We start from the raw sequence: 14,490 nt of genomic DNA on the forward strand, positions 1-14,490 counted from the left end.
TAGAAGTGTGGGTTCGATGGACTCAGAACGAGATTGAGTTCTTGAGCTAGGAGCAAGCCATGGTTCAGCAAGCACAATCTATATGATTATTAAGAGAGATTTTCCAGTTGCAATAGCTTTGGATTCTGAGCAATTCGATCCAATGGAAGTTAAACAACATCTACATGTACTTGGTTCAATGGTGTCCTTCTCTTGTTGAGCCTCCGATGTTTTCTCGGACGGTGTTGTATTCATGCGAAGCAGCCGTGCCATGCAGCAGTGTGGAAGCCAAGGCAGTCGCGTGTGTTGGGTTCGCCACCGGGAAGGACGCCGTGGCTTCTGGCGCATGCTGCAGTGGGCTGCCGCAGCTGGCTCAGAGTTTGAAGAGTGTGGATGATAAGAAAGATATTTGCAGGTGCTTGAAGGCTGGAGCTAAGTCGTTGGGTGTCCAGGACAGGTTCTTGAGCAAGATCCCTCAAGCTTGCAATATAAAAGTTGGCTTCCCTGTTTCCATTTCCACCAACTGTGATACGTAAGTCTCTCAATTTTTTTTTCTTCATATATGTATATACATACATACCCATATATATATATTGTTTTAAGACAGGGTGAGAGTTAGAGTTAAACTCAGAATCATCAAATTGTTTTATGAAAGTGTTATATTATTTGAGTTAGATGTTTTTGATCACATATACATAAATAAATCATTATATATGTGGTCATTGTAATCGATATATATATATATATATGTATGTATATATGTTTATGTTTCTTTTCATTGCATTAAACTATGTGGATTTTGCAGGATAAACTGAGTCTTATAGCAGAAAAAATTATATATTTTAATAATTAAGTAATATTTCCTTATCAATTACAGAACAACTAATAATACCATAAACTTATAGTAAGAATACACATACATACAGTTCAATTCAAGTCTACAATCTTATATTTAAAGAGGGGCAGAAGTAACAAGCATTCCACCAAGAAAATGTTGGTCGATATGATTATTTTCAAAACATGCATATATATATATATATATACGTACATTAGTACAATAACAATTCCATGGCCAAGGAATGAAATTTCATCTGAAAGAACTGAAATTGTTAGATAAATAATCCATTAACAAAGCAAATCCAAATTTGAGTTTCTCAGTGATTCTCTGTATACAAACAAACACAAGTTATCACCAAGGAATTTCCTGACCATCCCAAGCGAAGAACTTGCCATTGTCATTGCTCTTTGCATTTTCAATTATATGCAACAGCTTCTGCACTGAGAACTCTTTCGTGAAAAGCTTGCTTTCCGGGACGTTTCTCTGAAATGGCCGAGATAGATCAGTGTCAACCGTGCCTGGATGTAATAGAATGCATACGATTTGATCCCTTTTCCGAGTAAGCTCTACCGACACTGTTTTTGTCACTGCAACAAAAAGTTGATAAAAGAACTGTCAATATTTTTCAGTGTTCTTTGAAATTTCTTTTGATAAGAATGCAAAAGAATCTTAGGGCAAATAACTTGCTGAAAGATCTGATAGCTAGCTACCAACAAACCCAAAATGCCACAGAGAACAGAGAGCTTGTACAATATTAGTGAAGGAATGGGGTTTGTACTTGTTGGATGCCTGTTAAATTTGTAAAATCCCACCCCTACTTTGTGCATTGATTTCTATATAATATGTAGGGTAATAATAGAAATCTTACTTGAAAAAACTTCACCTAAATAAGTTCCTTACATAGAAATACGCAGTCCAATCCTCACTCTATTTTGATGGATAAACACATCCTCCATTCTTATTGTTCATGTGAGGGGTCAAGTATGAAAAATCTTTTTCAATGCAACTACTTCCAATAGAAGAAAATTGTGGAAATGATCAGTACACTGATTAAGTGCAGCTTTTGAAGATCGATAAGCATGCCAACCCCCGAGACGATTGTCCCCAATAGATCCCACTCTAGCACTTAGATTGGCAATAACTGCGACGTCCCTGTTAGTCCCAGAGCCTCCCCCAACCTTAAGGAGCGGCCACATATGCTGCTAACAAAAACCACAAATAGAAGTAGAAATGCCAATGACTTTCACGGAGGAACAATGTCAAAGTCTTATTAGGAAGTAGTATATGAATCTAATTTCTTTTCTTCTTGTGTTCACATGTTATTTTCCAATTTTACCTTTTATACTTATTACCTACTTTGGAGAAATTCTTTCCATATTGTTCTCTACTTCTGTCACTAAACTGCAAGCCAAACTGTACAAAAACAAATTCCGAGATGACTCGGAACTCAAAATTGGCCATTAAAGATTTAAACTTGAATATAGTGCAAAATTAGCTAACCTCACAGCTTTTCTAGATACATTGAACAATATAAGAAAGCAAAAGAGCCTTACCTTTATCACTAGTATAGGACCAACTGCATTAACCTCATAAGCAAGCATTAAAGATGACTTCTCAACCTTGTTTAATGTTGTCTCTGTACTGGAAATTAAAGGGAAAGAGTAATTTTCGTTCCCACATTAGAAGGGAATTAAAAAGAAAACAAAAGAGTAAACAGTCCAACCAAACTCCTAGCAATTAGGTAACCGAATGACTGAAATTCAAGCTGACTGACTAGCTTAAAAAGTTACTAGGCGCCATTTCTATCTGCTCCCTCAAAGATAAGCTTAATGTTCCATTAAACAATTACTAACCCAAAGCTCCTACCTGGTTGTAGCACATTAGGTATTGAAAGAATGCCTGAAGCATTAATGAGAAGGTTCAGATAGCCATATCTTTCTTTTATGGACCTTGCAGATGCCTGAATAGGATATTTCACCAAGAAACAACAAATGTTAAACTAAGATATGATTTATATATAGCGCTGCACTATATCGCATCATTGAATTGCGAAGACAAGAAAAGAAAACAAGTCAAAACTAAAGATGTCATTAGGTTTCCAATTCAAAAGTTGTAAAATTCCCGTGTTCTTTTTGGTCTCATATGTATTGAGCTAAATTAACGCTGGAAAGGACAAATTAATACAGTTGAGAGAAGATGAAATGACTCGGAGAAAATGCATACATTATATTTTCCATTGACGGTTCCTCTTCATACAAAAGAAAAACGGAACCAAGAAAAGAAAGATGTCATGTAACCTCTATGGTGCTTTCTTTGGTAACATCCAGCTCTAGAATGTTGAGGCGTTCTGTAAACTTATTTTTCAAATCAAGAAGACCAGTTGCCCCATTAGGATCACGACAAGTGGCTATAACATGGCCTAGCTCATTTTTCTCCAGAAGCTGTTTAACCTGCATGAGAAATGGAAAACAAGGCCAAGTTAGAGCAGCTAGAATTGACTAATTGTTAATTCACATTGGATACTGATCACAAAGAGAAGACCCAATTTCATTCTCCCTAAACTATGCACAAGTAACATTTTGGTGCAAACAACATCTCACTTCTGCAGCTTTGATAAGGCAGAGCCTGTCATGTTTGCACATGTGAAACCTGCCTGGCAGAATTTTCATTAGTTAAAGTGGATTGGATAAAGCTCATTATGGACCCATAAATTTTCTTAAGTGAATATAAACACTTATTTTCAGGATCTGCAGATTTTACTAATAGAAGGGATATAATATTAACATGATAACCAATCATAAGAATGGCAAAAATCAGGAAACTTTTTCCCAAAAAAATATGACAATGGCAACAAACTCTAGTATGACTTGCCAAACAAAGAAGGTCTCTAGGTTGGGTTTTTTTGTAGTCAAATGTGCTTAGAGAACATTTTTTATTAAAACATAAGCTTATGGGTGTCTGGATTATTCTTAACGGTATTAAAAGCTATAAAGCTTTTTAGCACAAAAATAAAGGCTCCCTAGAATAGCACTTCTTAAGAGCTTTAAATAGACAACTAAAAGCTCCTTTTACATTACTTCTGAGCTCAACAGCCCTTGTCGAAACGAAATATTACACTTGCAACTTATTTTAAAGAATAACTATACCATTTTTAGATATTTTACTACATTTTTCAGCTTAACACTTCAATATTAACAAATACTTGACAGCTTATTAATGTCTAAAAAGCCAGGAACAAAAGCCAAGTATCTAACCATTTTTCCTACTTAAAGCACTGTAAAGTTATAAGTTCATTAGAGCTAAAAATTCTATGCATTTAAAGCGCTAAAAATTAATAAGTCAATCCAAACACCCCAAGAACAAAATTAGAAAACAGAAAGAAAACTGGAGTCTGAAGTGACTTTTCTATTAACCATTCAGCCCAAGAAATTTAATTGGAGCTCAAACTGGACTACTACGAATCTTATCAGAGTTGCGGGATACCTAAGTAGTGACCAAGTGTCCCAAAAAATTAAAGTTGACATGAGAGGATCAAACTTATTATTCTATATTATATGTTTACACCACCCTTCAAGTGGAAGCAGGATTTTGAACTTAGCCTATGAGCCAAACTCCAAATAAAGCATAGAAATGCAATAGTGAGCAACTAGAAGTTCAAGGCAAAGAAATATTGATGAATTTTGTACGTTTCCCAGGCCCAATAGTGAATCAAAAGAACGTTGACTAAAATAATTATGATACCAGTTCTGATTATGATATCATGTAAAATAATTAGGTTTTGGAAATAACGAGACTAACTATATGCAAAAAATAAATTGGGCTATTTTCTATCAAGTTTAGGCTTTTTCAGATTGTCACCTAAGTTTGAATCCTGGCTATCCCCTTTTATACTCAACATAAGCATGGTGGATGTATGCTTTGTACATGCTTAGTCAACATATGCAAGAGAAGCCATGGTGAAACATATAAATAACCAAGTAGGCCCATATCTTATCAAGTTTAAGCTTTTGGAAGAATTATTCACCTTAATTCAAATATTTCACAAGAGTGTTCCCTTGTTCTAGGCTTCACATCCAAGAATGATGAGAAATACGCATGAAGAAGTTTTTTTTTTTTTTTTTTGAGAAAATATGTATGAAGAAGATATCAAAAGATTTGGGGACGAGCAATTTGCTGTAGTGCTTGACCAACATAATCAAGTAATTCAGTATTGTGGCTTAGGGCTTTGATAATTTGGTTATGGAAACAACTAAAATAATGGCAGTTGGTTAATGCAAGAAATCACTTAATAGTGCATCAAGGGGGCGGGGGTTAGGCACATAAGCGTACAAACAGTTATAACCTTGAAACAGAGTGACACAGCTGAGAATCCTTGACGTAATAGACAATTGTAAGATAATTAATATTCAGGAGCTCAAGTTACTTTTTTATTGCTACAGTAGTCATTTAATTCATGCAAGTAGGAATAGCAGCAACATTCAGATTCCCTGAGTCAGATATTGAGGAACCTGAAAGCAGGATACAGTCTAGTGTTTGCAATCCTTAAAGAGTCATGATATCCTTGCAATATCAATGCTAGTTGTGCTAGAATAATCTCTATGGAAAATTTTAGACCGAATAGATTTATTTGTTTAAGGTAATGTGATTAGTTGAAGAAGTAAGAAACAAAATCTTACGCCCATTTTTAAGTTTAGAAGCAAAATTAAGCAAACTGTAAGTCATTTAAATTTATTGTTACTTGTGCAATGTCAAATTCATGGAAGCAATAGAAACATCCTTCCTATCATATTTTGCAACCAAAAGAAGATTTGCTTTCGCATAACAAAGTAGGCCGAATGAATATCTAAGCTCTACCTTTGAGCGTTAAGGAAATTAATAATAAGGGACATTGTTAATTATCCATTTATCATACTTATTCTGTCCATTTTTTGCTCTTATCTTATCGGCCTTTGGTTGTGCAAATATCCAATATGGGTATGGATTAAAGTAAAAAAAGCTTATAGGAAGTATTATAGAATATACTTTATAAATAGTGATAAATTAGATTAAAGGGTGTTACAGTAAAAGACACAACTTGTAGACGTGTTGATTAAGACTTGAGTAATCTAATCTTCCAAACTATCATTATCAAACTGGGGATAAATAATATCTATTTCCAAATTTGAAGAGAAATGTTAAAGAATATACTTTATGTATGAATAAGGCTAAACTAGATTAAAGGATATTGAAGTAAAATACACTCGGGTGTTAAAGTAAAATACACTCTTTGTAATTAATTGTAATTTTTCTTTTTCTTATCCCTAAAATTTGTATATATAGGGACATATTATTCAATGAGAATACAACACAATTATTCCTGACAAGAAGGTAAGATAATATACTATATATAACAAGATACAGTCTTTAAGACCGGCATAGAAAAGAAAGATATAGATTCATATTTGCAATGAAAAAAATTGATTCTAATTAAGTAATAAATAAATAGTTGATTTACTTGGGTATGCAAAAATGTTAAAAATTTAGATATCCAAGGACTAGCTTTTTTTTTTCTTTTGCTTTTTTACAACTCATGACAAAGGAGTCTTTATCATCTTCTTCATATCATCATACATCATTGTCCCTGGTTCAGGATTATCGAGTGCCTGACATGAAAACAAATTGTAGGACAGAGATCCCACACCTACCCCAATGTCATGTCAAGTTATCTCTGACACTAAAACTAGATTCCAAGCATAAAAGTTTAGCTCTAATTCTCCTTCAACAAAAGGCATTCAAAAAATCAGTATGAGTCACTTTGAAATAGTAAGCAATATGAGTTTAATCCTAAAGTCAATCAGTGCAGTTAACAACATTAGTCAACATAATCATGAATGAAATTGACGCTGATGGAAATATCTATGCGTCTGGAAAATAAGGATTATCCACTCTATTTAACCTTTCTCTGCCTAACCTTTAGAAAACTAGCTTAACCTTTCTTCATTTCTGCGGAATAGGAAGATTTTTTTGGCATCTCTTTGTGATAAGGTTCATGGATTTTCCTTTCCATTCCAAAGAGGTAGGCAAATGGTCAGTATTATTTTTGTTTTCTTTCTTGTTTGATGAGGATCTCTTATCCTCCATTGATGTTTCTTTTTAAATTTACCTTTTCTAACAGTACTTCTTTTATCAAAAAAAGACTAGCTTAACAACACTATGAGATTAAAGACTGATAATATGACTTGATTCTGTAACCTTTGCTTGGGAAAAACTCAGGCAGCTTTTTCTATTTACAGCTGAAATTGGTGTTTTAAACAAGGACATATATATATATATATATATATATAAAAAACATAACTTAGTGAGTGCTTCTTATTAATATTAAATATTTTATTTTATTTTTTAAATAATTTATTTTCTAATTAGTCTTAGCTACACTATGAGATCAAAGAAATTGCAATGTTTGTTTAACTTTCAGAGGAAGTTAAGCAGACTCAAGAGTAAAGAAACAGAAACAAATAAAGAATTTCTCAAGGTATGATTCAACACTGGTTCACCAAAAATGAGTATATTAATTAACTTGAGCACTATAACACTTGAGAACAATAACTGATCCAAATTCAAGATTGTGTTTGGTTTGGATGATTTTTTTCTATCCTTTTCTAATTATTTTTCTCTGTTCTAAAGGCTCCGTTTATGTTAATTCCAGAACAGAAAAGACCCATCACTTGTAAGAGCCAAATTATAACACTACCATGATTTCTTCTTTCCTAACTTCATCATTTAAACAAGCATAGAACAGAATATGAAAGAGATACAGAGAATAGGGAGAAGAAGAATAAGAAGAAAGAAAGCTCACAAATTCAAGGCCAATTCCTCTAGAAGCTCCTTGCACCATTGAAACCCCACCTTCCCATTTGAGAGCCGAATCTGAAGATGATGTAAAAGCAAAGGTTCTGTTTCTTCTCAAAGACATTAATGGCGTTACACCCACTAACGAACGGTAACCCATTACCCAGACCTTCATCTTGTTCTGCATTTAGATTTGAAAGATGGGAATGGCGAGAAAGAAGATAACGAGTGACAGTCTTCAAAACCCTCCCAACGGCCTGGCCAGACCCATAAACTTTTCTTTCTTAAAAATTAAAACTTTTTTTTTTTATGAAATTTTAAAAATTAAAACTTTTTAATATAATTATGGGATTTAATATTTACCATTTCATTATAATTTCTTAAAAAATATATTGAAAATTATTCTGAAATTAATTTTTATAATTTTGAAATATTTTTTATTTACTTCTTTCCATTAATAAAAGTTAATACTATTAAATCAAGTGTCATATATCAAATGTATTAATATGTATTACCTTCTAACTACTCTAAGTATTAGTTAAATGTCACGTAAGATGTTATATGATATTTGATATAGTACTAAAAAAAATTTGATATAGAGCGGTTCAAATCAATTTACAAATTTAAAAAAATGGTCATTGCCTCAATCCTAAATCTCGTTTTTCTCCTCTACGCAGAGACTTTAAATAGTCTCATTGATGCATGGTCAAATGAGCTCCCTTCTCTTTTTTTAGTCTAACAATTGGAGGACACGATGGTCAAGCACAATTGCCTTCGTTGGCTTGCACTCGTATAGGCACAATCTTTCATCCCATTAAGGCCTCTAGAATAGGTCCTTTGGTCGAGCACAGTCGCCTCTATTGTCGCCGTAAAACCACTATTGTAAGGCCATCTTGAAGTTCTATTGTCCTTCGATCAAGGTACATGATCTTTATCTTTATATCTATTACTTGTCTCTTTTGAAGACCCTTTTGTTTTCTTATGGGACGAATTTCTCCAAATGGATTCATTAAAGTCCAAAACTTTATTATAGTATATAGAGTCAGTTTCAAATTTTATGGTTGTCTACCATTCTTTAGAGTCGATAGCAAATATTATCAACTAATAGGTTAAAGGATCCTCATTTTCTACGAGAACCTTAACATTATCATCAACATATAGCCAAAGTATGTTTAAGGTGCCTCAAAACACTTGAGTCAACCTACATAAATGACTACGTTTATCTAAACTCTTCCAACCAAGTTTTGAGCTTTAATCATTTTACAATATTAAATAACATAAGAAAATAAGGAATATATAATGTTAAAGAATTTATATCAGTTGTTATGAAAAACACACGAACTTTAATTTTTAAGTCATTGCATGGTAATATAACAAAAATAAGTGGGTATATTAGCTAAGAATATTTTTTTATTAAAAGGAATGAATGACATATTGATTCTTATATAGCTTGCCCTAAAAACAAATGATGTAATTGAAGAGATAAATTCACCACTATTGGACTTAGCTTGTCATTGTAGTTTTTAGAGGGTGGGATGTTCAACAATCGGAAATTTTAAATGTCTTTATGTATGGTCACCCAAATGAAGTTTACAAGTCTCAGCCTCAAGTTTTTGTCGACAATGATTTCCTTAACTGTTTGCAAAATCAATTTATATTTTTATGGACCTTCAAGCTAGCTCTAAGAGCTCGTTTTAATATTTTATTACTGTCTTGTAAGATCGTCCCTTTCTTTCTTGCTAATCATTCTTTGTTTATTCATCACTACAATGATATTAAAGCCTTCATTATGTTTGGTCCTACGCCTTTATACATCTCTAAATTTTTTGTTGTAGCATTCTATCAGTCAAAACTCTATGTTATACTTTATTTCGTCTATTTTAACTTATTAATTTCAATGATTTAAGACAAGAGTTTATATCATGTAAAGACCTGGAACTTAAATAGAAACAAAGTCATAAATTAAATGTAGAAGTGTATAATAAGGTTAAGGTTTACATTTCTTACACATAAATTAGCATGCCCAATATGGCTACAGAAATGTCTATTTCACAGCGGTTCATAACAAAAAACATAATAACATATGAAAATAGTAAATAAATGTTGTAGAGAGATTAACATCCACTAGCTCTTGATAGGATCTGGGGAGACACCTACTCACAGCTCTCCTACTGATTAGGATATGAATCTTGAACTTTTTGATCTGAAATGGTTAATAGAGGAGGGGGAAAGCTACACGAGCCTAATAAGTATATTACACTACTCATCGATACAAAAACTGAAGGTTGATAAAAAATATAAAAACAACCAATAGAGCTCTTAATTTAAGTAATTTTATTTATCATAAGAAAAATTATTTATTGTATACTTACTGTTGCGAGATTTTCAAAATCGATCTATAGAGATAATAACTTAAATAACATTATGATCTCATATTCAAGTGAATAAGAACAACAACTTTTCTTTTTTATTTGCTTACTGGTATCCATAGGCATCCATAGATATATTCCACTATATGTGAACTTAATATATAAACTTGTCAACTAACCGGTCATCCTCATATCCTGTCTGATATGAGTACCAAAAATACTATTCCTCGATACCTCGTCCGGTATGAGCGCCAAAAATATCATCCAATGATACTCTGTCTGTTATGAGGTAGCACCCATGATAGGGTTTCCTATTTATCCGGTTCGTCCACCATCTCTCAAAATATCTAGTAAGACAATCATTTATTAATTCACATAATTAAGTAATTTTTTATTTGTATATTAATTTCAAGTTTTACAAATCAACCATAAATCACGCAAGACAAGCGATATATGTATCAAAAAATCACAACTGATACATTTAATTATTTCAATATATTATCAAATATTTAAAGTTGTAAAATTAAATAATCAGTTAAACATGACAAATAAATAACTAACCAGTTCCGACTCCATTTATGATCTATAATCATTCTCAAAGTTTTTTTCTAAATTTTACAAAATATTATATTATTGATTATTAAACTTCAATTCCATAACAGGGAATAGGGTGATGGATTCTTATCCGAATCAGTGTCTGAAACACTGAACTTTTTATTACGCTTACTAGCGATCCTCAGGCTTCCCGAATTTTCCTACGGAGATTAAACACGCTTCACGTACTAAAAAATACTCTAAAAATTTAAAATCGATGTTAAAAATTCTTTCTAACCAATTTCGGGATTCCGGCACTACGACATCGCCGTGCTCCGACGAGGGCACCACCGCCTGCAGCGGCGGTTTGCCCCAGTTTTGCCGGTTTTGGTCGATTTTGGCCGGTTTCTACCAATTTTATACATATTCCTACGAAAAAATACGTTAGAGGATCTCGATTGGCCGAAAAAATTAGAAAATAAAAACCTACAAGTGGTGAAATTTTTCGGGTGCGGCGGCTCCGCCGCTCACCTTCGCGATTGGGAGTTCTTCTTCAGTCAACCTGTAGAAAACAAAACAGTGAACACAACGGTAAAAAAATCGCACGAAACGAAAAACGAGAAAGGGTTCATCGGAGGAGGTTGCTAGTTTTGCCCGCGGCGGCTCTGTCAGGCTTTGCCTGCGATTTTCGGCTCACTCACCGTTCGTTTTGGTCTGAGCGGGTAGGAGAATTGTTACCTCTTTTGGCAGTCAAAAATGGCTCCGGTGCGGCGGCCGTTAGTGGTTAGCTCTCTTCTCCGGCGCCTGGTTCTTCTTCTCCAGCGAGAGACTGGTGGCTAAGGGTTGGGTTCAATGTGATGCGAAATATTTATTACCATCTTGTGTTAATTTAGGTCAGTCGTCGCGTTTGATCTCGACTATTTGATCGCGCTTAAAGAAGAAACGAATCTAAACCTTTCATCGTTTTGATCTCGACCGTCCGATCGTGTATAAGGGAAAAACGGATCCGAACCATGCACCTGCGTGGGATCACTTCTGTGTCGTCCGATCGCAGGGTACGCGGATCACCAGCGTGACCTCCCGCATAGAACCGAGTCAGCGTGTCTTGCCACGCGGTACGCTCCGATTCGTCAAGTCTGCTGACTGGGTGGTCCTACGTGGTCAAATTTTCTTTATTTGCATTATGACCTCCAGTTTCTGATATTTCTTGCAAAAATACCACTCGAACCCAAATTTGCACTCTTTTTTCTCAAAATTATTTTCAATTTCATATATAACCTTTTTTTTCTATAATTTCACATTAAATTAAAATTTATTAATTTAAAAAATAAACTTTTATACATTTCAAAATGTTAAAATTAATTTCATACTAAATTTCGGGTCCAAATATTACATATCTACTCTTGATATGTGAATTAAATCTACATCTTACACTATAGCAACAATAAAATCATCATAACAATTTTCAAGAGTCATTTGGTTTAGAAAATACCCCCAATGCTCGATAAAGTTCTAAATATAATGTCGAGCATAGCTATACATCCGTCAAGTTCATTATTTTAATTAATGCAAAAATTCTTCTTAAGCTTAACATAAAAATCTATGTTGGTGTAAACAATTGAATAACAAAATTAATTAAATCACTTAACTAGATGTGCCAATTAAATAATTAATTTTTTTAATGTATTTTACTAATTAAAAATAATACTTAAATGCTTTTATAGTAAATTCTACTAGCTGGAAATTACATATCTTTCTCAATCAATAATTTTGAATTTCTTTACCTCAAGTTTACTAATGAGACAAATTAAAGGGCTCACATAATGTAGATATAGCTGGTGTATAATGTACAAATTTATCATCTTCATCATGAAAACTAAGATATATATATAGTAGAGGACCGTAAAATATTGCTTGCTGCTCGGCTCGACATCTCTGTCAATTGGGTAAAAAGAGAAGGAAATATAGTAGCACACAACTTAAACGAGAGAAGCTCGTTCGTATTCGAACTTTTCTGTCTGGGAGACATTGTCTTTTTCGTATATTGTAATACTTACCCTCATATTAATGAAGTTCGTTTTTATCTGAGAAAAAAATAAATAAATAAATAAACAAAAATGTAGTAAATTATAAATTGTTAATATATTATTTTATTTTTAATAAATTTTTTTGTATATTTAATAATTAAAAAATAATATTTGTATATTAATAATAATATAATTAATTTCTTTACAAAGAAATAACATTACCAACCTCTTAACATAAACATACAATGAACACACAATTCAACTTGAATTACACCCTTATAAAAAAATATAAAATTCTAATTGTAGAATCAAAAAATAATTAATATAATATATATATATTAAGCATAGACATATGGGTATTCTTTTCTATTTGAATTTCTTTTGAGTCCAACAAGTTAATATTTTTACATTTAGTTTAGAAGTTATAAATTCAAATTTTACTGAAAACACAGAGTTTGTCATTTTTATAAATGTATTATATATTATTAATAAATTATTTATAATATTAAAATTTTAATTTATTAATATATTGATAGAAATATAATAATTAAATTTTAATAAATTTATTATATTTTTAAATTATAAAAAAATATTTTGTGGGAATAAATTTTCTTCATTAAAATAACCTAAAATTTTGTATAATCTTTTTGTTTTTTGTTTTTTTTTTCCAAATAGAAGTGTATTTATGATAATTATTCTTGTGTGTGTGTGTGTTTGTGTATATATATATATATATATATATATATATGTATATATATATGTGTGGATTCACTGCATGTGAGAAGAAAAGCTGCAAGGTTGACAAATTCTAAAGTTTGATTAATGGGAAATAGTGACTCCAAGTTCTGTCAAATCCATCACTTCACCTCCCTCAAAAACAACAGTTTCAGAACTTCTCCATTAACTTTTTCCTTCCTTCTTTCTTAATCAACTTCCATTAACTCCTTCATATTTTTCACTTCAAATCTTGTTTGATGGAAATTTATTTTGTGTGCAATTGGACTTATGCTTGTCACTGTTCTCATGATTTTGATAAGATCGAAATGGGTTTAGTCCATGACAAATGTATATCTACTCATTATATTCCTAAAAAGAATGTATATAATATAATATAATATTATATATATATATATGTATATAAGCATTGAGCTTGCTTAATTTCTCACTAAAATCTCTGAAAAAGGCATGCACATGAAACGTCATTTCCTAATTATATAACATTGCATGGGTCAAAATTTTAATTATAATTTATAGTTATGTAATCACATCATTATAATTAGTGCAAAAATCTCCTAAGTCCAAAGTTGATGATTACAAATAGATTCACTTTGGGTGTATTGATTATGCCCTTAAAACTAGATTCACTTTAGATGGCCAAAATTTTAATTGTATATTGTTTTCTTTTTTTTAAAAAGGTTATATTTTGTTCTTAAATATTATATTATTTAAAATTTGTAATAAAGTGAAATGATAATTTCTAAAAATTCTTTAAACCAAGTAGTCTTACTTGTATTTGGTAATGGTATAGTAAAAGCACAAAATTGATAAAAAAATATATATATATATAAAACACTATACTATAATAGATAGATACATTATAGACGTAGTCGTAACTTTAAGTCTATAATATATTATTAATAAAAAATTGTAGTGCATTTCCTTGTCGTTAAATAGAGTAAATCAAAATCTATGCATCAATTGTCTCGCGCACCAAGTCCAAAGGGAAGGCTATGGTGGAACTCGTCAAAATAGTGGTTGTTGAGTCAACCACGAAGGAAGCCAACTAGAGCTTAACCAACTTCATGACTAGAGTTTGCGAGACGTATTGATAATCCTGACAATAACTTGATCTAATTGTGAAAGTGCTTCATCGTAGAGTTTTGCCGGTGACGTGTCGAAAACCTTCGTTCCATCC

The 14,490-nt window shown here is 32.1% G+C and overlaps 2 protein-coding genes across 3 annotated transcripts; one reads left to right on the top strand and one right to left on the bottom strand.

Moving 5' to 3' along the window:
• The first annotated feature begins 164 nt into the window (after window positions 1–164).
• LOC110825536 (non-specific lipid-transfer protein D, cotyledon-specific isoform-like) lies at window positions 165–794 on the top strand. Its single transcript, XM_088212127.1, has 2 exons — window positions 165–511; window positions 785–794. The coding sequence occupies exons 1-2, from the start codon at window positions 165–167 to the stop codon at window positions 792–794; spliced, it is 357 nt and encodes a 118-aa protein (XP_088068253.1).
• Window positions 795–1,043: 249 nt separating this feature from the next.
• On the bottom strand, window positions 1,044–7,919 carry LOC110825537 (NAD(P)-binding Rossmann-fold superfamily protein). Of its 2 annotated transcripts, XM_022056004.2 has the most exons (7): window positions 7,653–7,919; window positions 3,115–3,267; window positions 2,684–2,777; window positions 2,371–2,453; window positions 2,174–2,230; window positions 1,863–2,016; window positions 1,044–1,404 (listed from the first exon to the last, which is right to left on the bottom strand). In XM_022056004.2, the coding sequence occupies exons 1-7, from the start codon at window positions 7,830–7,832 to the stop codon at window positions 1,169–1,171; spliced, it is 957 nt and encodes a 318-aa protein (XP_021911696.2). In that variant the 5' UTR covers window positions 7,833–7,919; the 3' UTR covers window positions 1,044–1,168. The 2 variants fall into 2 exon arrangements, with proteins under 2 accessions (XP_021911696.2, XP_021911698.2); XM_022056006.2 differs by lacking the exon at window positions 2,174–2,230.
• Between the last annotated feature and the right edge of the window lie 6,571 nt (window positions 7,920–14,490).

The sequence above is a fragment of the Carica papaya genome, chromosome 9 (assembly GCF_054855325.1).
Source record: "Carica papaya isolate Zhongbai chromosome 9, ASM5485532v1, whole genome shotgun sequence".
Lineage (NCBI taxonomy): Eukaryota > Viridiplantae > Streptophyta > Magnoliopsida > Brassicales > Caricaceae > Carica > Carica papaya.